At 41.3% G+C, this 27656-nt stretch overlaps 1 protein-coding gene across 3 annotated transcripts in view; it reads left to right on the top strand.

The window, feature by feature from the left end:
* Positions 1 to 19699, top strand: part of BMPER (BMP binding endothelial regulator) — a 265707-nt gene extending 246008 nt beyond the window's left edge. For all 3 annotated transcript variants that reach the window (XM_043872379.1, XM_043872378.1, XM_043872377.1), the window contains one exon: positions 18294 to 19699. In XM_043872379.1, coding sequence (XP_043728314.1) covers positions 18294 to 18475 — 182 coding nt within the window. In that variant the 3' untranslated portion in view covers positions 18476 to 19699. The remainder of the gene's footprint in view (positions 1 to 18293) is intronic.
* The last annotated feature ends 7957 nt before the right edge of the window (positions 19700 to 27656 follow it).

Raw genomic sequence — 27656 nt, 5'->3', positions numbered from 1 at the left:
GATCCAACCATCAGAAACTCAACTCCAGTGCCCAAGCTAGTAACGTGCTCAGTCGCTAAGTCATGTCTGACTCTTTGCAACCCCATGGGCTGTCGTCCACGAGGCTCCTCTGTCCATGGAATTCTCCAGGCAAGAATACTGGAGTGGGTAGCCATTTCTTTCTCCAAGATAGCAATAGAAGAGAATTTGATGATAGGTGAATGGTCACATCCCCCCTTAGCATTATCAGTGGCCCAGCTGGATTTCAACCTGATAAAACAGAAACTTCTCACTGGGCAGGATAGAAAACAGTTAAGACAAGTGCTTTGAGATGAGCACATTTGCACAGTTTAAGGATTTCCACTGGTGCAAAATCCTCTTAACCTCAAGCTACCACCTTGATGTGCTTAGCACAGGGATAGTCATTGCTATGGTTTAGGTTACATATGGAACAAAGGAGATCCAGGACAGTTACAGTCATTTAAGGTCTTCAGGAAGGTTCAGTTCAGTTCAGTTCAGTCGCTCAGTGGTGTCCGATTCTTTGCGACCCCATGAACTGCAGCATGCCAGACCTCCCTGTCCATCACCAACTCCTAGAGCCTACCCAAACTCATGTCCATTGAGTCGGTGTTGCCATCCAACCATCTCATCCTCTGTCATCCCCTTCTCCTCCTGCCCTCAGTCTTTCCCAGCATCAGGGTCTTTTCAAACGAGTCAGCTCTTCACATCAAGTGGCCAAAATATTGGAATTTCAATTTCAGCATCAATCCTTCCAATGAACACCTAGGGCTGAATTCCTTTAGGATGGACTGGTTGGATCTCCTTGCAGTCCAAAGGACTCTCAAGAGTCTTCTCTAACACCACAGTTCAAAAGCATCAATTCTTCAGCGCTCAGCTTTCTTTATAGTCCAACTCTCATATCCATACATGACTACTGGAAAAACCATAGCCTTGACTAGATGGACCTTTGTTGACAAAGTAATGTCTCTGCTTTTTAATAGGCTGTCTAGGTTGATCTTAACTTTCCTTCCAAGGAGTAAGTCTCTTTTAATTTCATGGCTGCAATCACCACCTGCAGTGATTTTGGAGCCCCCCAAAATAAAGTCAGCCACTGTTTCCACTGTTTCTCCATCTATTTGCCATGAAGTGATGGGACCAGATGCCATGACCTTAGTTTTCTGAATGTTGAGCTTTAAGCCAACTTTTTCACTCTCCTCTTTCACTTTCTGCCATAAGGGTGGTGTCATCTGCATATCTGAGGTTATTGATATTTATCGATATTTCTCCCAGCAATCTTGATTCCAGCTTGTGCTTCATGCAGCCCAGCATTTCTCATGATGTACTCTGCATATAAGTTAAATAAGCAGGGTGACAATATACAGCCTTGATGTACTCCTTTTCCTATTTGGAACCAGTCTGTTGTTCCATATCCAGTTCTAACTGTTGCTTCCTTGGTGATTTTTTTTTTTTTTGAGAGAGAGAGAAACTGCTATATAAACACCAGTAAAATGTTCTTTTCCTTCTGAGGGACAGACTGCTGTAATAGTCATTATAGCGCTTTGATCTCAGGCAGGTGAATTAGCTTACTTGATATCTGTAAAATGGGCTTCTTTGTTCATCCAAGAAATATTTATTACAAAATGGCTAAGTGCCAGGCATTGAACAAAGCACTGTGGGTACTTTGGTGACTAGGAGAGATGGGGTGAGATCCCTGCCATTGAAGTGCTAACAGCCCAGTGGGAGAACCAGACAAAACTAGTAACTCTACTAGTTAGCAAGTAAATACTTGCTAAGTGTGGTGAGTCTGGTGAAGGAAACAAATAGAGCCGAGCAAGAGAAAACACATGGAGCCAGAGTGGGTGGCTGCTTAAATGGTGAAGACAGAAGACTTCTCTTTGGAGGTGATAGTCCAGCTGCACATTGCAGGACTGAAGGGAGTCAGGACAAGAGTTCTATGTGGAAGAATCATACTTGAATAAGATAGCAGCTCTCAAACTAGAAGTGGGTCGGTGTGAGCACAGTAGGCAAGGGAAAGAAAGGCTCAAAATGAGAGTGGGGTTGAAGCTGGATCTGAATCAGGCAGGACTTTGCAGGTCTTGAGAAAGAGTCTAGCTTTTATTCCAAGAAGGATGGAAGCCACTGATGGCCTTTAAGCAGCCTTCCTTCTGCTTTTCAAAGACCACCCTGTGTAGAGAATATACTGAATAGGACAAGGTTGAAGGCAAGAGGCTGTTGCAGTAGGTAGAATGACAAAATGATGGTGGCTTGGATTAAGATGGAGGCAGTGTGTGGAGGAAGAAGAGAGATTCTAGATATATTTTGGAAATGTACAGTAGTATCTACTCTGCAGAGTTATAAGCATTAGTGATATGTATGTGAAACATCTAGAAGAGTGCTCAACTCTTACAAGATAGTCAGTAGTAATGCTACTCTTAGATGCAAGATGAGATGACTATCATTTACTACAAGGGTTGGCAAATGTTTTTCTTTAAAGGACCAGATTTGCCTAGAACAGAGAGACTGGGGTTTGCAACATTCTACATGAATCTGAGAAAACTTAACTCCAAAATTGGAAAAGAAAGCAGTTCATGGCACTGCTAACTTTAATATATACTTTGGTGGAGGGCAAGAGTGGTCAGCTGGTTGGAAGAATTGCCTTGAGTCTATGTTTTCAGGGCATGGACATTATGTTCACTTAAATGCTGGATCTCAATCTGTTCAACATTGTAGTCACTCTGGGAACTTAAGAAATAAACCAGGAAACTATGCCTGGGCCCCAAGCCCAGATATCCTGCTTTAACTGGTCTTGTGTATCACTTGAAACCTCTCCAGTGATTCTGACCTGCAGTCAGAGTTGAAACCACAAAGTTAGTTTGTATGCTTAATGTGTGGCTTTGGGGGAGTAGAATGATGAGGGTTTAGGGATCACTAAAGCTTCCTCAAGCCACCCCTTGACACAGTCACTAATCTGTGTCCTTAGAAAGCACTCAAACCCTTTTATCTCTTTGTGACTTCCCTTTTGGATTTGCTCTCTCCTCTGAAAACCCAAGTCCAATCTATGTCTGAGTTCCCTTTCCATGGCAAGAGTGCCTCGCTATCAATACTGCCTTTCCAGAGGAGGTCTGAGGCGATACAAACTCATATTAAGGTGTGGCTGAGGCTCCTGAAACTTGGGACCAAATGACCTACCTCCCTCCTCAGTGCAGGGCGGTATAGGAAGGGTAGGGTTTTGAAAGACTGGGTCCTTCCAGCACATCTTGAATATGCCTGTCTTCTTTTCTCTACTTTGAGTCCTCTTTCCCTTGAATTTTCCCTGGTGACTCAGACAGTATCTGACTGCAATGTAGGAGATCTAGGTTCGATCCCTCGATCGGGAAGGTACGCCGGAGAAGGGAATGCTACCCACACCAGTAGTTTTGCCCAGAAAATCCCATGAACAGAGGAGCCTGGTGGGCTACAGTCATTGGGGTCGCAAAGAGTCAGACACAACTAACACTTTCCCTTGAAAAGGCCCACATTCATCCTGGTATAATGTTGAGCTCAGCAGAACTTTGTTAACTTTATTAGCTATGATGCTGTGACAGGGATCATATCAGATACAGAATATATGAACCCCCTCTTACTAATGCTGAGCTATATTTAACACCAGTTCAGTGCACCCAGTGCATTTGAGGACTACACTTTCCCCCTGTCCCAGGGTCCTGATTTCAGGGACTGAATCTCAGTAGCTAAAATTACTTTTCTAATGGAAAGGGAATACGACTGCTGAAAGGTTCCATTTACCACTTAAAATTAGTGGAACTGTCTGAGTGAAGTATAACTCTGTCAATGTTTGGTTGCAGGGGACCATTTTATACACACACACACACACACACACACACACACATACACCCATACACACTAAACTTCCACAGATTGACATTTGGTATTTATGGAGATGTGCAGCATCTCTCAGTAGATTCATTTCTGATTCATCTGGAATATTGAAGACTCTAAGAATACTCTACTTGTTTTTAGCTCTCAGATCTTCTGACTTATGACAGCACTTAAGGCCACTTAATACAGAGAAGAGAAATTTTCCATAGTAAAAAGCTTGGAAGTTGAACAGATAAGCCAGCCAAGCAAGAAACTGAATGAACAAGTGACATCTCTCAGGCTAGGCTGGATTTTAGTATTACAATGACTATTACCACAAAGCGTATACCCATTAGCTGTGGTGAGAAGGACTAATGAAACTCTAGTTTATTTTTTAATTTTTTTTTATTAGTTGGAGGCTAATTACTTCACAACATTTCAGTGGGTTTTGTCATACATTGATATGAATCAGCCACAGATTTACACGTATTCCCCATCCCGATCCCCCCTCCCACCTCCCTCTCCACCCGAGTCCTCTGGGTCTTCCCAGTACACCAGGCCCGAGCACTTGTCTCATTCATCCCACCTGGGCTGGTGATCTGTTTCACCATAGATAGTATAGATGCTGTTCTTTTGAAACATCCCACCCTCACCTTCTCCCACAGAGTTCAAAAGTCTGTTCTGTATTTCTGTGTCTCTTTTTCTGTTTTGCATATAGGGTTATCATTACCATCTTTCTAAATTCCATATATATGTGTTAGTATGCTGTAATGTTCTTTATCTTTCTGGCTTACTTCACTCTGTATAAGGGGCTCCAGTTTCATCCATACCATTAGGACTGATTCAAATGAATTCTTTTTAACGGCTGAGTAATATTCCATGGTGTATATGTACCACAGCTTCCTTATCCATTCATCTGCTGATGGGCATCTAGGTTGCTTCCATGTCCTGGCTATTATAAACAGTGCTGCGATGAACATTGGGGTGCATGTGTCTCTTTCAGATCTGGTTTCCTCAGTGTGTATGCCCAGAAGTGGGATTGCTGGGTCATATGGCAGTTCTATTTCCAGTTTTTAAAGAAATCTCCACACTGTTTTCCAAAGTGGCTGTACTAGTTTGCATTCCCACCAACAGTGTAAGAGGGTTCCCTTTTCTCCACACCCTCTCCAGCATTTATTGCTTGTAGACTTTTGGATAGCAGCCATCCTGACTGGCGTGTAATGGTACCTCATTGTGGGTTTGATTTGCATTTCTCTAATAATGAGTGATGTTGAGCATCTTTTCATGTGTTTGTTAGCCATTTGTATGTCTTCTTTGGAGAAATGTCTGTTTAGTTCTTTGGCCCATTTTTTGATTGGGTCATTTATTTTTCTGGAATTGAGCTGCAGGAGTTGCTTGTATATTTTTGAGATTAATCCTTTGTCTGTTTCTTCATTTGCTATTATTTTCTCCCAATCTGAGGGCTGTCTTTTCACCTTACTTATAGTTTCCTTTGTAGTGCAAAAGCTTTTAAGTTTCATTAGGTCCCATTTGTTTAGTTTTGCTTTTATTTCCAATATTCTGGGAGGTGGGTCATAGAGGATCTTGCTGTGATTTATGTCGGAGAGTGTTTTGCCTATGTTCTCCTCTAGGAGTTTTATAGTTTCTGGTCTTACATTTAGATCTTTAATCCATTTTGAGTTTATTTTTGTGTATGGTGTTAGAAAGTGTTCTAGTTTCATTCTTTTACAAGTGGTTGACCAGTTTTCCCAGCACCACTTGTTAAAGAGGTTGTCTTTTTTCCATTGTATATCCTTGCCTCCTTTGTCAAAGATAAGGTGTCCATAGGTTCGTGGATTTATCTCTGGGCTTTCTATTCTGTTCCATTGATCTATATTTCTGTCTTTGTGCCAGTACCATACTGTCTTGATGACTGTGGCTTTGTAGTAGAGTCTGAAGTCAGGCAGGTTGATTCCTCCAGTTCCATTCTTCTTTCTCAAGATTACTTTGGCTATTCGAGGTTTTTTGTATTTCCATACAAATTGTGAAATTCTTTGGTCGAGTTCTGTGAAAAATACCGTTGGTAGCTTGATAGGGATTGCATTGAATCTATAGATTGCTTTGGGTAGAATAGCCATTTTGACAATATTGATCCTTCCAATCCATGAACACGGTATATTTCTCCATCTGTTTGTGTCCTCTTTGATTTCTTTCATCAGTGTTTTATAGTTTTCTATGTATAGGTCTTGTGTTTCTTTAGGTAGATATACTCCTAAGTATTTTATTCTTTTTGTTGCAATGGTGAATGGTATTGTTTCCTTAAGTTCTCTTTCTGTTTTTTCATTGTTAGTATATAGGAATGCAAGGGATTTCTATGTGTTAATTTTATATCCTGCAACTTTACTATATTCATTGATTAGCTCTAGTAATTTTCTGGAAGAGTCTTTAGGGTTTTCTATGTAGAGGATCATGTCATCTGCAAACAGTGAGAGTTTCACTTCTTCTTTTCCTATCTGGATTCCTTTTACTTCTTTTTCTGCTCTGATTGCTGTGGCCAAAACTTCCAACACTATGTTGAACAGTAGTGGTGAGAGTGGGCACCCTTGTCTTGTTCCTGATTTCAGGGGAAATGCTTTCAATTTTTCACCATTGAGGGTGATGCTTGCTGTGGGTTTGTCATATATAGCTTTTATTATGTTGAGGTATGTTCCTTCTATTCCTGCTTTTTGGAGAGTTTTAATCATAAATGAGTGTTGAATTTTGTCAAAGGCTTTCTCTGCATCTATTGAGATAATCATATTGTTTTTATCTTTCAATTTGTTAATGTGGTGTATTACATTGATTGATTTGCAGATATTAAAGAATCCTTGCATTCCTGGGATAAAGCCCACTTGGTCATGGTGTATGATTTTTTTAATATGTTGTTGGATTCTGTTTGCTAGAATTTTGTTAAGGATTTTTGCATCTATGTTCATCAGTGATATTGGCCTGTAGTTTTCTTTTTTTGTGGCATCTTTGCCTGGTTTTGGAATTAGGGTGATGGTGGCCTCATAGAATGAGTTTGGAAGCTTACCTTCATCTGCAATTTTCTGGAAGAGTTTGAGTAAGATAGGTGTTAGCTCTTCTCTAAATTTTTGGTAGAATTCAGCTGTGAAGCCATCTGGTCCTGGGCTTTTGTTTGCTGGAAGATTTTTGATTACAGTTTCGATTTCCTTGCTTGTGATGGGTCTGTTAAGATCTTCTATTTCTTCCTGGTTCAGTTTTGGAAAGTTGTACTTTTCTAAGAATTTGTCCATTTCATCCAAGTTGTCCATTTTATTGGCATAGAGCTACTGGTAGTAGTCTCTTATGATCCTTTGTATTTCAGTGTTGTCTGTTGTGATCTCTCCATTTTCATTTCTAATTTTGTTAATTTGGTTCTTCTCTCTTTGTTTCTTAATGAGTCTTGCTAATGGTTTGTCAATTTTGTTTATTTTTTCAAAAAACCAGCTTTTAGCTTTGTTGATTTTTGCTATGGTCTCTTTAGTTTCTATTGCATTTATTTCTGCCCTGATTTTTAAGATTTCTTTCCTTCTGCTAACCCTGGGGTTCTTCATTTCTTCCTTCTCTAATTGCTTTAGGTGTAGAGTTAGGTTATTTATTTGGCTTTTTTCTTGTTTCTTGATGTAAGCCTATAATGCTATGAACCTTCCCCTTAGCACTGCTTTTACAGTGTCCCATAGGTTTTGGGTTGTTGTGTTTTCATTTTCATTCGTTTCTATACATATTTTGATTTCTTTTTTGATTTCTTCTATGATTTGTTGGTTATTCAGAAGCGTGTTATTTAGCCTCCATATGTTTGAATTTTTAACAATTTTTTTCCTGTAATTGAGATCTAATCTTACTGCACTGTGGTCAGAAAAGATGACTGGAATGATTTCAATTTTTTTGAATTTTCCAAGACCAGATTTATGGCCCAGGATGTGATCTATTCTGGAGAAGGTTCCGTGTGCACTTGAGAAAAAGGTGAAGTTGATTGTTTTGGGGTGAAATGTCCTATAGATATCAAGTAGGTCTAGCTGGTCCATTGTGTCATTTAAGGTTTGTGTTTCCTTGTTAATTTTCTGTTTAGTTGATCTATCCATAGTTGTGAGTGGGGTATTAAAGTCTCCCACTATTATTGTGTTACTATTAATTTCCTCTTTCATACTCGTTAGTGTTTGCCGTACATATTGCGGTGCTCCTATGTTGGGTGCATATATAATTGTTATATCTTCTTGGATTGATCCTTTGATCATTATGTAGTGTCCTTCTTTGTCTCTTTTCACATCCTTTATTTGAAAGTCTATTTTATCTGATATGAGTATTGCGACTCCTGCTTTCTTTTGGTCTCCGTTTGCATGAAATATTTTTTTCCAGCCCTTCACTTTTAGTCTGTATGTGTCTCTTGCTTTGAGGTGGGTCTCTTGTAGACAGCATATATAGGGGTCTTGTTTTTGTATCCATTCAGCCAATCTTTGTCTTTTGGTTGGGGCATTCAACCCATTTACATTTAAGGTAATTATTGATAGGTGTGGTCCTGTTGCCATTTACTTTGTTGTTTTGGGTTCACGTTTATACAACCTTTCTGCATTTCCTGTCTAGAGACGATCCTTTAGCATTTGTTGAAGAGCTGGTTTGGTGGTGCTGAATTCTCTCAGCATTTGCTTATCTGTAAAGCTTTTGAATTCTCCTTCATATCTGAATGAGATCCTTGCTGGATACAGTAATCTAGGTTGTAGGTTATTCTCTTTCATTACTTTCAGTACGTCCTGCCATTCCCTTCTGGCCTGGAGGGTTTCTATTGATAGATCAGCTGTTATCCTTATGGGAATCCCTTTGTGTGTTATTTGTTGTTTCTCCCTTGCTGCTTTTAATATTTGTTCTTTGTGTTTGATCTTTGTTAATTTGATTAATATGTGTCTTGGGGTGTTTTGCCTTGGGTTTATCCTGTTTGGGACTCTCTGGGTTTCTTGGACTTGGGTGGCTATTTCCTTCCCAATTTTAGAGAAGTTTTCAGCTATTATCTCCTCAAGTATTTTCTCATGGCCTTTCTTTTTGTCTTCTTCTTCTGGGACTCCTATGATTCGAATGTTGGGGCATTTCACATTGTCCCAGAGGTCCCTGAGGTTGTCCTCATTTCTTTTGATCCTTTTTTCTTTTTTCCTCTCTGCTTCATTTATTTCCACCATTTTATCTTCTACCTCACTTATCCTATCTTCTGCCTCCGTTATTCTACTCTTGGTTCCCTCCAAAGTGTTTTTGATCTCATTCATTGCATTATTCATTTTTAATTGACTCTTTTTTATTTCTTCTAGATCTTTATTAAACATTTCTTGCATCTTTTCAATCTTTGTCTCCAAGCTATTTATCTGTAACTCCATTTTGTTTTCAAGATTTTGGATCATTTTTATTATCATTATTCTAAATTCTTTTTCAGGTAGATTCCCTATCTCCTCCTCTTTTGTTTGACTTGGTGGGCATTTTTCATGTTCCTTTACCTGTTGGGTATTTCTTTGCCTTTTCATCTTGTTTAGATTGCTGTGTCTGGAGTGGGCTTTCTGTATTCTGGAGGTCTGTGGTTCCTTTTTATTGTGGAGGATTAACCCAGTGGGTGGGGTTAGACGATTGGCTTGTCAAGGTTTCCTGGTTAGGGAAGCTTGCGTCAGTGTTCTGGTGCGTGGAACTTGATTTCTTCTCTTTGGAGAGCAATGGAGTGCCCAGTAATGAGTTTTGAGATGGGTCTATGTGTTAGGTGTGACCTTGGGCGGCCTGTATGTTGATGTTCAGGGCTATGTTCCTGCGTTGCTGGAGAATTTGTGTGGTATGTCTTGCTCTAAAACTTATTGGCTCTTGGGTGGTGGTTGGTATCAGTGTAGGTATGGAGGCTTTTGGACGGTCACTTATTACTTAAAGTTCCATGTAGTCAGGAGTTTTCTGGTGTTCTCAGGTTTTGGGCTTAAGTCTCCTGCCTCTGGATTTCAGTTTTATTCTTCCTGTAGTCTCAGGACTTCTCCAACTATACAGCACTGATAATAAAACTTCTAGGTTAATGGCGAAAAGATTCTCCCCCGTTAGGGACACCCAGAGAGGTTCACAGAGTTACATGAAGAAGAGGAGAGGGAGGAGGGAGATAGAGATGAGCAGGAGGAGAAAAAGGGGGACTCAAGAGGAGAGAGACAGATCTACGCAGTTGTCTGTTCCCAGAGTGTTCTCCGTAGCCCAGACACCTACAAAGATTCACAGAATTGGATTGGGAAGAGAAGGGGAAAGGAGGAAATAGAGGTGTTCTGAGGTAGAAAACAGAGAGTCAAGATTGGGAGAGAATAATCAACACACTCCTGAATAAAAATGGGAACTGAATTTTGGTTTAAAAATAGGGCTTCTCTTCTTCTTTTTTTTTTTTTTTTGTAAGGTTATAGTGTATTGAAAATGAAAATTAAGGAGTAGTAGAGGAGTACTAGAGGACTTTAAAAGAAATAAGAGAAAAAGAAAAATAGAAAATAGAAGAGAAAAAGGAAAGAAAAAAAAAGAGGAAAAAAAAAGAAAGAAAAAAAATTTTTTTTCCCTAATTAAAAAAATCGTAAAAATCTATGAAAATGAAAGTTAAGGAGTAATGGGGGAGTAATAGGGAATTTTAAAGAAAAATAAAAGAGAAAAAATAAAAAAGAAAAAATAAAAAAATTAAAAAAAAATTTTTTTTTCTTACTTAAAAAAAAAAAAGTAAAAATATATCTAGGAATTTCTCTGGAGCTGTTACGGTCAGTGTGGGTTCAGCTCAGTTTCAGATAGCTCCTCGTTCCAGCTTACACTTCTCGATATCTACAGGCCCCTTCCGGTGTAGTCAGTGTTTTCTACGGGAATTTTAATCTGTTGCACCAGTCCCTTCTGAAGCGGTTCCCTTTGTTTATTTGGCTTCTGTTTGCCGGTCTCTTCAGAGCCTCATTTCCGCCCTGGCACAGGCGGGCGGAGGTGGACTCTTATTCAGGTAGCTAGTTCCGTCGCTCTGCGGGGAGGGGCTGGCGCTGCAGGGAGGGGCTGGCGCTGCGGGGAGGGGCTGGCGCTGCGGGGATGGACTGGGGCTGCCGGGAGGGGCTGACGCTGCTTTCTCCGTCTGCGCTGCTCAGGCTCCTGGCTGCTCTATGTGGAGCGCGCCCCGCGCTGCGCTAGGTTCCAGCCCTCGGGTGTTCCACAAAAGCGCGGAAGGAAAAGCTGCGCCTGCTCTCTGTCCCTTCCCCGTCAGAGCGGTCCAGGCAGCCAGGGGCTTGGTGGGCGCACTCTCCCCAGCTGTGGCCCGCCCACTCCCTTCCGCGGACCCAGTCTCAGTTTCAGCTGGCGCCAGTCGGGTGCGCGCGCCTTCTGCCCTCCGCGTCCCCAGCCCCAGTCCCCACCCGCGCCGGTCGAGTGCCTGCGCCCTGTGTCTCGCCGCGACCTTCCCCTCCCCCCTGCCTCCTGCCTCCGGCGGGGCTGGGCCGGTCAGCAGCCTGCGAGCTCTTCTCTGGACTTTCTCGGTCCCTTTGTTCTGAGAACAGCCGGCAGTGTTTTCGGGCAGGTTAATTTTCTCTCTCTCTTTTGCTCTCCCACAGTTCAAGTTGGCAACTCATAGAAGCTCCCTCCGATTGTCCTCAGGGCACTCAGGCCCGGACCCTACCCCAAGCAATGCCGCCTAAGACTCCCTTCCCGGGACGGATCTCCATCCTTAGCTCTTTTGTCTCACTTTTTATCTTTTATATTTTGTCCTACCTCCTTTCGAAGACAATGGGCTGCTTTTCTGGGTGCCTGATGACCTCAGCTAGCGATGAGAAGTTTTGTGAAGTTTGCTCTGCGTTCAGTTATTCTTTTGATGAATTTGTAGGAGAGAAAGTGGTCTCCCCGTCCTACTCCTCCGCCATCTTGGCTCCTCCCCCGAAACTCTAGTTTAGTACAGGAATTACTAAACACAATATGATATGCAGAGAGGTATTGTAAAGGTCTATAAAAGTTTAATAATGACCATTTATATTAATATGTACTATTTTCTAAGCACCTCCTTTGCCCCAAGGACCATTCTGGCACTTTATATTACATTTTATCTTATTTAATCCCCACTCTAATCTATATGGTAACATTCTATTACCCACATTCTACAGTAAAGGACATTAAGGCTTAGAATATTTAAGTAATTTGCTAAAAATCACAGAGCTAGAAAGTAAGAAAGTTAGGACTCAAACCCAGGTCAGTTTGCATTATAGCCCCTGTTCTTAATTATTATAAGAGCACAAATAAGCAAGTACACTGTAAAAAAAAAAAAAAAAGTCTATTGTGAGAATAAACATTAGTTGTAAAATAGAAGCAAAATATGAGTTAAAAATTTATATATATATTTACATATGAGTATATATTTATTTGTGTATTTATATAAGCATCAACTAATTTATTGAAATATTTGTTATGTTCGTTGTTGTCATTCAGTCACTAGGTCATTTTGTCCGACTCTTTGGGACCCTGTGGACTATAGCACATGAGGCTCCTCTGTTTTCCACTCTTTCTCATAGTTTGCTCAGATTCATGTCCATTGAGTCAGTGATGCTATCTAACCATCTTATAGTCTGCTGTTATGTTGTGTGGACCTTTCCAATGTCTATTCACCTGTTCCTAATCATTGTTACTTGGTACCTTTTGACTCTCGATCACTTTCCTATGGTCTTGCTCTTGCATCTTACTTTGCCACCCTTAGCAGATTTTCTGCTAATTGTCACTGCACTTTCAGGAATACATTTTATAAGCAGGAAAGATTCTGGGGTGTTCAAAGTGGTGTGTGTATTTCTGCAGTAAATGAGATAATCTGCTGGCTTCTGTGGAGCTCCTCCTCGCTTTACTCTACAGACTCCAGGTGATTCTAGCCCCTCTCCTGCAGCACCTCTGCTCTTCTTATACACACTGATATCCTCCTTGGTGACTAGACATCTCCTATAAAGGATTAGGAGATAAGGTCAGCACTGTAACCTTCAGCACAGAAGAGGGGTGTGGGGACAGCTGAGTCCCAAAGGGCACAAATCTATGCTTACTAACTGTATTGATAATGCCAACACATAATGCCTTCATGGGGCACCACGTAAAATAACACGTAATGCTCCTTGCGTGCTTTACAGAATAACTGTTTATGTGCCCCCTTAAGAATATATACCTGCTCACCCTAGCCACGGACTTCCCCGGTGGCTCAGCTGTATAGAATCCGCCTGTAATGCAGGAGACCTGGGTTCGATCCCTGGGTCAGGAAGATCCCCTGGAGGAGGGCATGGCAACCCACTCCAGTATTCTTGCCTGGAGAATCCCATGGACTAAGGAGTGTGGTGGGCTAGAGTCCATAGGGTTGCAAAGAGTCAGACACGACTGAAATGGCAGCACAAGCACAACCCTAACCACTCTGGTAATTTTCTAGTTTTTAAAACATGTATTTAGTAAAATGAAACCTTTTCAAATGCACATATATGAATCAGATCACATTTATGTTGTCAGTAAGTATTGTTTGCCTTTTACAAGTTTGAAAAACATTGGATGCATGGAAGATAAAACAAGATCCAAGTCAGGATTCACTTTCTAGGATTGTATAAAAGTTGTGCCAAATTGAAGGCAAATTTAATCATATTATCTCCCTAAAGCCCTTCTAAGACTCCCTCAGGGATTACGGCCCCTGCCCACCTCTCTGCCTTTGTCTCCTCCCACTCTTATTCTCAAATTCCTTGCTTCTCCTCCAACAAATCAAAGATCCTCCAGTTTCTGATTGGGTCACGGCTGCTTATTGTCACTGATTGCACCCTCTCTGTTCCCCCACCCCCTCCCCTGGCACCATGTTCTCTTTCCACCTGGAAAACTTCTGCCGTTGTTTGTCTGGCATGTCTTGTCATCTTCTAAGATCTAAGTGGGATCCATTTTCTGAAGTCCTCCTAAACCCCTAACCAGCCCTCAGTGTTGAGTTGATGTCTCTCTTACTGTTCCACTGTACTTCATTCTTACTGTCTAATGTGTTCATCTTGCATTCAATTAAGAATCCATTTCTGTGTCTCCTTCACCCATTTGGTTTTTTTTTTAATTAATTAATTTTTTTATTGACAGATAATTGCTTTACAGAATTTTGTTGTTTTTTTCAAACCTCAACATGAATCAGCCATGGTTATAAATATATCCCTTCCCTTTTGAACATCCCTCCCAACTCCCTCCCCATCCCACCCCTCTTGGTTGGTACAGAGCCCCTGTTTGAGTTTCCTGAGTCATAGAGCAAATTCCCATTTGCTATCTATTTTACATATGGATTTTATATACATATGTATTTACATATATAAGTTTCCATGTTACACTTTCCATACATCTCACCCTCTCATCCCCTCTCCCCATGTCCATAAGTCTATTCTCTATGTCTGTTTCTCCACTGCTGCCCTGTAAATAAATTCTTCAGTACCATTTTTCTAGATTCTGTATATATGTGTTAGAATATGATATTTATCTTTCTCTTTTTGACTTACTTCACTCTGTATAATAGGTTCTAGGTTTATCCACCTCATTAGAACTGACTCAAATTACCCATTTGGTTTTAAGTCCAGGCTCCTGATACTAAAGCTCAGAGATGATATCTGATTCACATCTGATTCCCTGGCCTAAGAGGATGCCTGCCCCAAAGTAGATACTCAGTAAATGTTTATTGATTTAATTTGAATTGAATATCAATGGTGAAAATAATCCACTTTTCGCCTAGTAGTTCTGCATTTTCTACCTACAAAAGGTGAGGGAAATATCAGTGTTCAGTAGTCAAAGGTAGGATGTCACAGAGAAGCAGTAGGAAAGTGCGTGGTGCAGTTAGAAGAAAGACTGGAGAGGCCAGAGAGAGGAAAAGATGGGGGGGAATGCATGCCTCTAGAAGAAGGAGGGGAAAGGAAAGAAAGTGGGTGAGAGAGACAGGAAATTCTGCCGAGTTTTCATAGTAGGAGGGATCTTTGCGAGATCTGAGGGAAATAAAGTATCTGGAGCGAAAAGTGAGTTGAAAGAGGCATTCTGGAAGCAGCAGAGTGGAAAATGAACTCAAGGCCAGCCAAATGTAATCCAAATTGGGAATCAAGATGATGGATGGAGCTTCATTAAGATTAAATCATCATCCAACAGGCACAGGCATTTATTAAGCTGCTCCTCTGTGCTTGGCCTTGTGCCAGAACTTTACATCATGGAAGACAAGGATTCTGCCCTCAGGAGCCCCAGCTTTGGTGGTTCATTCTGTTCAATCAAGGGTGCTTGTTGTAGTGACCCCCGGAACCTTTAAAATTTACAGCCGCGTAAGGCTCCACTGTAGACACAGAGCAAAAATCTTTAGGGAAGGGACTGAGGAATATACATCTTTTAAAAGACCCTTAGGAGACTCTTGTGAGCATCTCCAAATAGGAACTACAGATGCAAGGTGAGATGAAATCGCTCAGTCATGTCCGACTCCTTGCGACCCCGTGGACTATAGAGTCCATGGAATTCTCCAGGCCAGAATACTAGAGTGGGTGGCCTTTCCCTTCTCCAGGGGATTTTCCCAACCCAGGGATCGAACCCAGGTCTCCCGCATTGCAGGCGGATTCTTTACCAGCTGAGTCACAAGGGAAGCCCACAGATGCACAGTAACTGGGGGATTAAAACAAGTAAGCAGGTAACTATAATGTGAGAAGTGCTGATGGATGCAGAGCAGGGAAGGGTATCCTGGAGAGATCCAGGAAGCTACTTGAAGGAGGTAATGTTTGAATTAAGACTTGGAAAATGATTGGTTTGGGGAGAGAATCCAAGCTAATGATAATCATTTTCAGAGTGTTTTGACTGGAAATTAGAGCTAATATTGTAATAACTGATGGAGAGAGAAAGAGGGAAGGGAAGAGAGAAGAAGGGAAGGTAGGAGAAGAGAATTAATGAGAAGAGAAAAGAATGTCAGGGAAAAGGTCTTGGAGGCGATTTGAACCTTTAGTGTTACAGAGGCGGTAAAGAAGCCTAAGAGAGAGAAGGTGTCTGCGAGAAGTCAGTTGCTTTACAATGTTGTGTTAGTTTCTACCGCGTAGCAAAGTGAATTAGCTGTGTGCTGTGCTGTGCCCAGGTGTTCAGTCATGTCCGACTCCTTGCAACCCCATGGACTGAAGCCCACCAGGCTCCTCTGTCCATGGGGATTCTCCCGGCAAGAATACTGGAGTGGGTTGCCATGCCCTCCTCCAGGGGATCTTTACAACCTAGGGATTGAACCCAGGTCTCCCGCAATGCAGACAGATTCTTTACTGACTGAGCCACTAGAGAAGCCCAAGAATACTGGAGTGGGTAGCCTATCCCTTCTCCAAGGGATCTTCCTGACCCAGGAATCAAACCAGGGTCTCTTGCATTGCAATCACATTCTTTACCAGCTGAGCTACCAGGGAAGCCTGAATCAGCTATATGTATACTTATGTCCACTCTTTCTTGGATTTTCTTCCAATTTAGGTCACCACAGGACATTGAGTAGAGTTTTGAGATTAACAGCCCAGAGTTAGCATCAGCCTCCACAGGCTTAAGGGCTCAGTCCCATAAGACACCTCATTTCAGATGCTGATTGCCCATTACTGAGTCCCTAGGTTACCCTCTCTCTGCTCCACTTGGCTACAGAGTAGGGGCAGAAAGCTGTTCTCACAGCCTCCTTCCCCTTTGGGCTTAATTATTTTCTAGAAGGGCTCACAAAACTCTGGAAAATACTTACTTACTCTTGAAAGTAAACTGAAAGTGTTAGTTGCTCAGTTGTGTCCTATTCTCTGCTACTTCATGGATTATAGCTTGCCAGACTCTTCTGTTCTTGGGATTCTCCAGGCAAGAATACTGGAGTGAATTTCTATTCAAGGGGATCTTCCCAACCCAGAGACTGAACCTGGGTCTCCTGCATTGCAGCTGGGATTTTCTGATAAACTCTCTGAGCCATTTATTATAAGGGATACAAATGAACAACCAGATAAAGAGGCACAGAGAGTACATTCCAGGAGGGTCCCCAAACACAGGAGCTTCTGTCACAATAGAGCGGGAACACCATAATCCCAGCACCTCAATGTGTCCTCCTATTCCAAAGTTTTCTGAACCCTGTCATTAGTAATTTAGGGATTTGTATGGAAATGTCCCTAGGTAGGCATGGTTGATTAAATCATTGACTGAAAGTGATAAGCTCAACATCCAGTCCCTGTCCGCATCCCTAGCAAAAAGTGCTGAAAGTTCCAAGCCTTTAATCATGCTTTGGTCTTTCTGGTGAGCAGTCCCCATTCTGAAGCTGTCTGGGGACCCCAACCACCAGCCTTATTGGCATACAAACACTCTGGAGATTTCCAGGTGTTCTAGGAGCTGTGTGCCATGAACTGAAGACAAAGATAGCTACAGATGGAGTTTGGATGGTTATTACTGTTCTTCAAGAAGGTTCTTCTAAATTCCTACACGTGTCAACATCCCTCCTCCTGAGAATGAGGGGTGGCCCCTTTGATTGTCATTGGAAGTAACTCAGATGGAAAAGTCTGCATGTCATAAACTTCCAGAATGCTGGCAGTATTTTTTTTCTGACAAATCTATTCATGAATTTTTGATAAGTCTCATAATACTGTCAAAATCATTTTAGCTCCAACTGAACAAAGAGAGTAAATTGCTATGATTTGGTTACGTCATTTTCATATTCTCTGACCAGCCAGCCAGCTATTTCCCTCTCCCCAGTCACACATCTAATTTTTCTCTGTTGGGCTCTACCCATCTCTTGCTCTAACTAGTTTCAAATTGATTAATTCAACACATGATAACTAGATTAAAGTATGTCATACATTTCCAATATCCTTGGCAGATTTTTTTCCTGTATGAGTTGTTGTTGGTGGTGTTTAGTCACTAAGTCATGTCAGACTCTTTGTGACCTCATGGACTGTAGCCCACGAGGCTCCTCTGTCCATGGGATTTCCCAGGCAAGCATACTGGAATGAGTTGCCATTTCCTACTCCAGAGAATCTTCCCAACACAGGGATCAAAACTGCATCTCCTGTATGTGTAATTCTGTATATCTGAATATCAAGGTAGTTGCAACAATGATTCCTATTCATTGCAGCTCAACAACTGGAAGAACTATTTGGAGTTAACTTTTCATACCATTCTCAATACCTAGATAACTGTAGATTTACATGTAGCTTTACTAATGTGTAGTCTTTCATATCTGGGAATAAAGCTTTCTCATTTTCTTTTATTTTGAAGTTCACTGGCTTAGAAGGTGGATGTATCATGTTGTTTTTCCAGGTGCAGGTGATTCCCAGAGTGTCTGGGAGTGCTGGGTGCTTGTTCTTCTTCTGTTAGGTGGCAGATGTGCACCTGTGCGGTGGGGAGACCTATGCCATGAGTGACATGAGCCTGCGGAAATGGCATGGGCCTGAGGGTGAATTAACCTGGCTGTTTCCTCACATCTCACCTTCATCTCCTCTCTTTTGCAGCCACCCAGTGTAAGCATGGGGCCGTGTATGATACCTGTGGCCCAGGATGTGCCAAGACCTGCGACAACTGGAATGAAATCGGCCCCTGCAACAAGCCATGCGTTGCTGGGTGTCACTGCCCAGCAAATTTGGTCCTTCACAAAGGAAGGTGCATCAAGCCAGTCCTCTGTCCTCAGCGGTGACCTTTGTTCTATTCCTTCAGACTTTGAACCTAGTGTTCTTGACACTGAAGTGGAAGAGCCAATGAAAGACTGCAGTATTTGTGTGCTGACTCTGCAAACACACACACAGAGTATATATGTGTACATATATAGATATATAGATATATTCAGAAGCATTTCATCATTTATATAAACTATAGGTGGATTATTATATGTATATTTTTTGCTATAAGACATGTATTGTTTCTAAGATCCTAATCTGTAAGCCATTGAAGACATTGTATAAATAAATCAAGTGTTTTTAATTTAATAAGGCAGCATGCAGACATATTGGATGGCTTTACCATCACACACATTTGTCATTTTTAAGGAAACTTTTCTAAGAGATCAAAATTGCCTGCCTGAATTAATTTTTTCTTTGGATCAGGATTTGCTGTTGAATGGGGAGTGTGTTTTTGCTGGAGAAGGGCAAATTTATTTTGGGGTATTTCTGCTTCCAGAGAAAGCAAATTATGCCTGAGAGAGATGGCTAGTGATTGGTGACAGGCTCTAATGGTGCATGTAAGCAAGGGATAGGCTGTTAGATTTTATTGGGTCATGGTCTGATATTATTTCCAAAACTGATTGGCTGGTTACCAAGAAATGTATATTCGTCACTAAAGCATAACCGAAGAAGCAAATGATTTCTTGCCCTCTTAGCATATTCCCCTAGTCTCCTAATTATATACGTGTGTATGATGGATGTGGCCACCTCTGTGTCCCACACTGAGATGATGGAGTGTCTGGATGTCTTGTTAGTTTAACTGAGCATGAGCAGATATTTGAAGAAACTGTTGCACAACATATGAGAAAATATCCATTTCTCTGAATCTCACAGCAGTTTAGGATGAACAAATCCAATTGAGTCAAAGAAAGCTATCTATATTTTGTACTATTCCATGTATAAAGTGAAAGCCTTTATTTGTAGAAGACTCCTAGTGCAACACTATTTGCAACAGGGAATCTGTCCTAATTATTAGACAGAAAGAAAGGCTTTACTGATCAGTTGATTTAACATCAATCCAAACAAAGAATGGTCTACATGCTTGCTCTCATTTCCTGATAGGTTACTACTAGTCACCATTTGATTTTCCTGACTTTTGTTTTCAGCTGAATAAGTGAGAATGTAACAAAATAAAACCCACTGATGTCTAAAAATAAAATGTTCTGTGTTGTAGTAAATAAAGGGCTTAAGTTTTACAACAATGCATTTTCTATTTCAGAATGTGTATGTTATACTTTATAAATGGCAACATCAGTTCATCCATTTTCAGTCAGTTCAGTTTAGTCGCTCAGCCGTGTCCGACTCTCTGCAACCCATGAATCGCAGCACACCAGGCCTCCCTGTCCATCACCAACTCCCGGAGTTTACTCAAACTCATGTCCATCGAGTCAGTGATGCCATCCAGCCATCTCATCCTCTGTCGTCCCCTTCTCCTCCTGCCCCCAATCCCTCCCAGCATCAGGGTCTTTTCCAGCGAGCCAGCTCTTCGCATCAGGTGGCCAAAATATTGGAGTTTCAGTTTCAGCATCAGTCCTTCCAATGAACATCCAGGACTGATCTCCTTTAGGATGGACTGACTGGATCTCCTTGCAGTCCAAGGGACTCTCAAGAGTCTTCTCCAACACCACAGTTCAAAAGCATCAATTCTTCGGCCCTCAGCTTTCTTTATAGTCCAACTCTCACATCCATACATGACCACTGGAAAAACCATAGCCTTGACTAGACGGACCTTTGCTGGCAAAGTAATGTCTCTGCTTTTTAATATGCTATATAGGTTGGTCATAACTTTCCTTCCAAGGAGTAAGTGTCTTAATTTCATGGCTGCAGTCACCATCTGCAGTGATTTTGGAGCCCCCCAAAAAATAAAGTCTGACACCGCTTCCACTTCCCCATCTATTTGCCATGAAGTGATGGGACCAGATGCCGTGATCTTAGTTTTCTGAATGTTGAGCTTTAAGCCAACGTTTTCACTCTCCTCTTTCACTTTCATCAAAAGGCTTTTTAGTTCCCTTTCACTTTCTGCCATAAGGGTGGTGTCATCTGCAAATCTGAAGTTATTGATATTTCTCCCGGCAATCTTGATTGCAGCTTGTGCTTCTTCCAACCCAGTGTTTCTCATGATGTACTCTGCATATAAGTTAAATAAGCAGGGTGACAATATACAGCTTTGACGAACTCCTTTTCCTATTTGGAACCAGTCTGCTGTTCCATGTCCAGTTCTAACTGTTGCTTCCTGACCGTTTCTCAAGAGGCAGGTCAGGTGGTCTGGTATTCCATTTTAGCAGCTTTATTTAGATATATTTTATATACCATGCAATAACGTTTTTATAAAGAGTATTATTAGTAGTTGACAGCAAACCTCCAAAGTTTTGATAGTCAGCATATTGCCATTACGTGTTTAGATATTTGTGTTCCTGTTTCATATATTCATGACAGCTAAAGGATTAGTTTGGATTTTTTTACTGGGGCATCTCCAGCTGCTTGAGTAAACTGAATAAGTTACACAGTTTAACAGTGACTGGCTGAGATATTAGGGAACATGGTTGTCATCGTTGTACTTGGGTCGTGACCATCCTCAGTATCCGGGACCCAAGGAACCAGTGTTTCAGGGCTGCACTTGGAAAAGGGGCTTTGATGTAAGAGAATTGGGCTCCAGGTGTGGTTTGTAATCTTGTCCACATTGTTCAAGATCTTGAGCCATATTTTTGCTTCTCTGAAACATAAAGAGGCTTGTTAGCATATGGGCAGATTTGAGGGCCAGGAGGCCTAGACACTCACTCCACAACTAGTGAGATAACATTAATGGAAGTCTGAGACATGTTTTCCAAACCGTTTTACACTCATAATCTCATTTACTTCTCCCATTGTCCTCAAAGGAGGGGCAGGGCGTATCAGTTGCTCTCTTCTGGTTGGCTTCTTTTTTATTCATTTATTCATTCATTTATAGTACATTTAAATTCATTTCCAGTTCACTCTGGGTTTTTCTCTATGAAAGAGGGATGCAGAAGGGAAAATTGTAGGTTATTTATTCACTGCTCATGATTCATTCAAGGACTGAGTACTTCTACCCAATAAGACTAAATAGCCTCTTTCCCAACACTTTTAATCATGGCTGTCCATGATTAAAATGATGAAGGCTCTTCTTCATGGACTGCTTCCATCCATTTGGGGGGCTCAATTATAAGGTTGTGTCACATACCTTATTGAAGGTTTAGTTTAATCTTTATACATTTTTTTTATTCTTGAAGAAGAGGGTTATTACTGATGCCAACTAATCCATACACATTGAGAATTATCAATTCTTCAGGTGAAAAGTGAAAGTCCCTCAGTTGTGTCTGACTCTTTGCAATCCCATGGATTATAGCCTGCCATGCTTCTTTCTCCATGGAATTCTCTAGGCAAGAATACTGGAGTGGGTAGCCATTCCTTTCTTGGGATCTTCCCAAGCCAGGGATTGAACCAAGGTCTCCCACATTGCAGGTGGATTCTTCACCATCTAAGACACGAGGGAAAAGCCACCCCTTTAAACTCACTGTTTCCTGAACACCTGAGTGCAATAAGAAGAACAAATCTGACTACATATTGGATCCATTTCATATTCTATTGCTTTTGCATTAAGTTAAGAGTGTTGCCTGTAGACTGAAATATACGGATACCCCATTCTCAAGGCTCCGACTTTTACATGTATAACTCGTCTCCATTCATAGAGAGATAAAGTTGCAGAACAGAGAATAGCATTTGTCTTATTGATGGTTTATAGGAACATTGTGGCCTGACCTATTTAACAACGGCAAAAAAAAAAGGATTCTGACATCAAGAAGCTTGCAACAACTAGTCACACCCCCTCCATTTGCTATATATAAAAGAAGTCTGATTCCTAACTCAGGTTAGATGGTTCTTTGGGACATTAGTCCACTATCTTCTTGGTCTGCAGGATTTCTGAATAAAGTTGCTGTTTCTTGCCCCAACAATTCATCTCTAGATTTATTGCCTGTCATGCAGTGAGCGGTACAAGCTAAGACTCAATAACATACCACTAGCCTGTGAAAGGGCACCTCCCCTCAAAATGAGAAGGACCAGTGACTGACTCTTCCCTACCTTTTGCTGAACATGAAGAAACCATTTTGACTGGAAAGCTCTTTCTTATTATGAAGTATTTCAGACACACAAGAAGGAATAGAGTATAATGTTGTAAATGTCCATGAATATATTACCCTAATTAAGAAAAATGACCTAGTAGTTTACCAATACAGTTTTCTTGCATAGATAAAATCAAATGGTCTCATGGTTGCAATAGCTATGTGTGGAGTTTTTCCTTGCTGAGTTTCTGTTCACTTTGCTGTTCTTCGTCGCTCAATTCACTTGGATCTGACAAGTTTCAAGAAAGTGAGTCTGAACACTCCTGATGTGGGAGAAAGAGATCCCTTAGGGGACAGGCACCAAGATATTTTAATTAGCTACCTCCTGCAAACATAACTCTCAAGAGCAAGCAAAAACTGTCTCCTATTCTAAATCCTGAAGTACAAATGGTTTAAGAACTCAGGGTTTTAATTTTGAGAAATGACAAAGTTCAAGTGGCCAAGAAAGAATTATCAGGGAAAAGAAACTAATGTTGGTGATTATGTTTTAAGAATTATGAATTAAGAACCCAGACATTTAGTCCTTTAAGGGGAGATTTGGGGCTTTAGAACTATATTGCTACGTGGGTTTAATTAGACCAATGAGATCTGTCTTTACCGTGTTTCCTTTCAGATGAATTTTGAGCAAACCAGCTTTGAAAACATTGTGAGGAATCTGCATGTAGAGATGCACCTGAATTAAAGGATAATTCAGAGTGTGACTGGCTAAGGAAGAGGGAAGGGTGTTCCAGGCAGAGGGGAAGCAAAGGACCGCGCGGCAGCCAGCGAGTCTGTACCTGTGGCTGAACCACATGCAGTAGGGCCTGAGGCGAAGGGTGGGGCCCCATAGTCATGCTGAGGGCCCCATAGTCATGCTGAGGGCCCCATAGTCATGCCGAGGGCCCCATAGTCATGCTAAGAAGCTGGAGTTTTATCTTTATGGCAGAGCCTCTGCAAGTGTATCATGTCATAGCGTATTCAGAAAATAACCTTTGGGTACTGAAGTAAATAGGCTTCCCTGGTGGCTCACGGGGTAAAGAATCTACTTTAAATGCATTAGAAGCAGGAGATTCAGGTTTGCAGACCCCTAGGTCAGGAAGATCCCCTGAAGGAGGGCATAGCAACCCACTCTAGTATTCTTGCCTGGAGCATCCCACGGACAGAGGAGCCTCCAAGTGAGAGATGATGAGCTCCCAAACTAGGAGGCAGGAGGAAACAAGGGGAGAATTTTGTAAAGATTGGGTGGCCAATAGGCAGGTGATGGGTAATGGCAGTGCTAGGCTGCCACATAAGGAACATGAGCCAGAGAGAAGATTTACAGATATTTCTATTTTAAATCAAAATCTAGGCTGTGTTCTGTTCAGTTCAACAAACATCCTGAGCACTGCCATTAAGAAAGAGTCCAAGATGAATGACGGGTAGTAAACCAGAGGGGCACAAAAGCCGATCATGGGAGCCTCAGGAAGCCCAATTTGGGGTTTTCTCTTTGGGGGAAGTGTCTGGGAAACTTGCCAGAGAAAGTGAGTCCTGTGATGAGCTTTACTAGGCTGAATACCCTCTATGTCTGCAAAGAAGTGTGTGTGTGTCTGTGTGTGGGTGTCTGTGTGTGTATGTATGTCTGTGTCTAGTGTGTGTCTGTGTGTGTGTGTCTATGTCTGTGTGTGTGTATATCAGCAGGGATAGTGCAATCTGGGAGCTTAAGGCACGAATGACTTGTGGATGAGGAGAAAGACAAGCAAGTAGTCTGGGGTGCAAAGAACAACAGGGCTTAAGTCCCAACGGGATGTATCAGATTTACAGAACTGTTTTGAGTCATGGCAATACAATTCACACACCCTGAGAGGTCTTATCAAACTTCCCTTGATATCTAGTGGAGGCAGCACAAGTAGGGTTTGAGGATATTTTATCATCTTGTTATAAGCTCCTTTTGCTTCCTATACCTGGTATGTTCAAGTTTCCTTGATGTGTCTTCTGAAAATCTAGAGAGGGAAGAGTGAAGAGAGGCTTCTAATGAGACCGTCCTATCTGTACAGTGAGTAAGCATCTTTCAGACCCTCTAGGCACTGGGTTCTTTAACAGAACTGGTCCAAGTTCTGGTTATTTATTTCACTACCGCTTTTGTTGACGTGGCTGTGGCCTTAATTCCTCTGAGGGTTCTTTCAGCAGTGAAATTTTGGGTTTTAGGAAATGTTTGTGGTGATGAAAAAAAATTTCACTTTGGCTCTGAGAGTATCAATAATGTTAGTTATTTTGTCATTGTCACCATGTTCCTACATGTAATTTAAAGAATGAAATCCTGAACAGCTCCGTCTGTGCTTAAACAAGACTGGAGGGGCAGAGGAGGCAGCAGAAGGCTGGTGAGAGCCCTCCCCACGCCCTGAAGGCTTCCCTGGGAGCCTGTGATGTGATGTGTCCCTGCTGGATGCCCTGCACAGATCTGTGATTCAAAGGAAATTCACCGCTCTGTATGAATTCCCGTTGCCCTCATGAAGACAGTCAGACCAGGAGGATTGTCTTAGAAAACTGGCTTCATCATTTCACTTCTTCTCAGAGCTAACTAGACATGATAGGAAACTGAAGTGTGAAGAAAGAGAATTAAAAGACAGCTTTCTCCACAGCATCTACCACTCATATCCACCCCTAAAAAACTCCAGGAGGACAGGGACAGACTGTTTGGTCCCACTAAAGAGCATTCTCCACTCTGTTTTATGGGATGATATTTGGAGCATATCTGTTTTCATGGTCAGATCAGCTCAGCTTGAGCAATCTCATTTCCATCATGGATCCACACAGCTACCTTGATCTGTGATTTTTCAGGATGCACTGGGGGAGAATCCTTCCAATGGTTGGTTGATATGCTAGGCTGTTCCACCCTGGCAGGTGAATTGAGACCCTAAACCAGTCTGGGTTTGCCTCTTGAGATCTCCCATTGACTCATGGCAGGGTTGTCTTGCCATGAATTTCTCTGCTTTGCTATTGCCTTGGGCCACAGAGGTTGATTTGCTTTGGTTAAAGGAGATAATGAAGATGACCAGAGGAACATCCCAGAGGAACTGGAGTATCCATTTGAGCTGGGAGATGTTGGCTATGTCTGAACTGTTCCTGCGGGTCAGAGTGGATCCATCAGCTTCACCCTTTTGTTGTGGGAAAGGAGAGGGCGCAGCAAGGAAGGGAAGGCTTTTTCTGTATTGATTCTCTCTGAATTTGCCATTTATTTCCTTCAGTTTTACTTTAAGGAGAAAATGTCACAGAACAATATGGTGTATACATAATATTTTATCTTAAAAATGAGTAACTTTTTAAAATTTTGGTACTTTTATATCTTGTTGAATTTAAGATCTATCTACGCTAATTTATTGAATGTTAGAATGTTCATGTTTAGCTGATTTCAAGTGCATATATTTTGAATGCAATTTTCCAAAGCAAAACTTGTTTTCCTTGAAACTGGTTCCATGATTTATTGTTCATATGGCTTTTTCATTTGGGCTATCCATTTTGTGACAGCAAGTGTATGGAAATGTTTGCCTAAATAATGTATATGTATATTACTTTTCTCACATAGTAACATTTATTATCTTTGTATCAGTTATGCATGCAATTTTATTTGTTTCTGCTCCTCCAAGCATAAGTACATAATCATTTTTACTTCTTTCTGCTCATGTTCCTTTTCTTGTAGAAAGAAGAAAGATTTCCCTCATAGACCACAGAGTCAGCATCTATAGCCAAAGACCCCAGCAACTGGATTACAGAATGCATGGCCAATTACTATTCTTCTATTAGAGAAACAGATCATAATGAATTTTCCTGAGGTTTTTTCACCAGGAATTAAAACAAACAGTTATGTCAGCTATTAATTTGTGCCACCCCTTCTATATGTGCTTCCTTCCTTCGCTTTTCTGTTTTTTTCCTTTTTCTCACTTTCTTCCTCTCCCTAAATGGAATCATCACATGCTTCTCTCTACCATCTCCCCAATCCCCATACCAAACTGGCCTTCCTAATGACAGCATTTATGTTCCAGTCATTTCCTGGCACTTTAAAAAAAATGTAGCTGTCCTGGTTCCTAGTCCTTCAAGAATTACTTTGTCAAAAATATGGTTGAGCCACTCTGAGGTTTATGAATTATCAGTTTTAGGAACAATATTTTCATTTTCTTACCTTGAGTTTAATATCTTTAACCAGTAGTCTAGTTCTAATGTGAGCCCTTAAGACACTGTATCATATGAGAAGGGAATATATTTTGAAGTTCGATGGACATTCTGTTGCCCCAGCAATGCCCATGTAACGTAGACAGTACCTAGTGGATTGGCAGAGAGGACTGGCTCTGTTTGTCACATGCCCTTTGAAACTCATTTTGGATATTCCTTACAACCTGAGCCACCAGGGAACCTCTTCCATTTTTTAGCCATATATCTAAAATTTCTAATGTCAAAAATTCATTGAAAAAAGAAAGTATTATTCAGTTTTCTCTCCTCTTGTGTCCTGACCCACAGCCCCCTTATCATGAAGAGTGACCTCAGCTATTTTCCCGTAGAAATATGAATGAATTTTGTATGAACTTCTTTTTGCATGAACATTTTTCCTTCTAAAGGTCCTGGGTGAAATTCTAGAGATATGCCATCAAAGTGAAACTCAGTAAAATTGACTTTGTTGAATATCTTAAAGACACTATGGTTTAATCAGTTTTCTGATCCAAGGATAAAATATAAATTTTATTTACCATCCCTTGGCAAGGTGGTTTATCTCTCCAGCCAATGTCAAGCAAATTTTAGCTAGTGTTTGTGTTCTATGTTGGTATTTGACATCCTTCCCCAACTCTGTAGGAAAGAGCACCTGAGTTACTATCAAAGTCTTCACAAGAGGAGACCAGTTTTATCTGCCTTCCTGGGTCTCCCTGACAGATGGACTACTCAGCTACTGAAGACCATATTTTTGTCATCAATAAGGACCTCCTAAAAAACATAACACAGCAACACATGCAGATACACACAGACACAAATTACAACAGAAATTCATTATGCCTTTAGGAGTCTTTCAGATAGA

This window comes from Cervus elaphus, chromosome 18 (assembly GCF_910594005.1).
Source record: "Cervus elaphus chromosome 18, mCerEla1.1, whole genome shotgun sequence".
In the NCBI taxonomy this organism is placed as follows: Eukaryota; Metazoa; Chordata; class Mammalia; order Artiodactyla; family Cervidae; genus Cervus; species Cervus elaphus.
The sequence above is the reverse complement of the archived record's forward strand: the minus strand, read 5'-3'. Positions and strand labels throughout refer to the sequence as shown.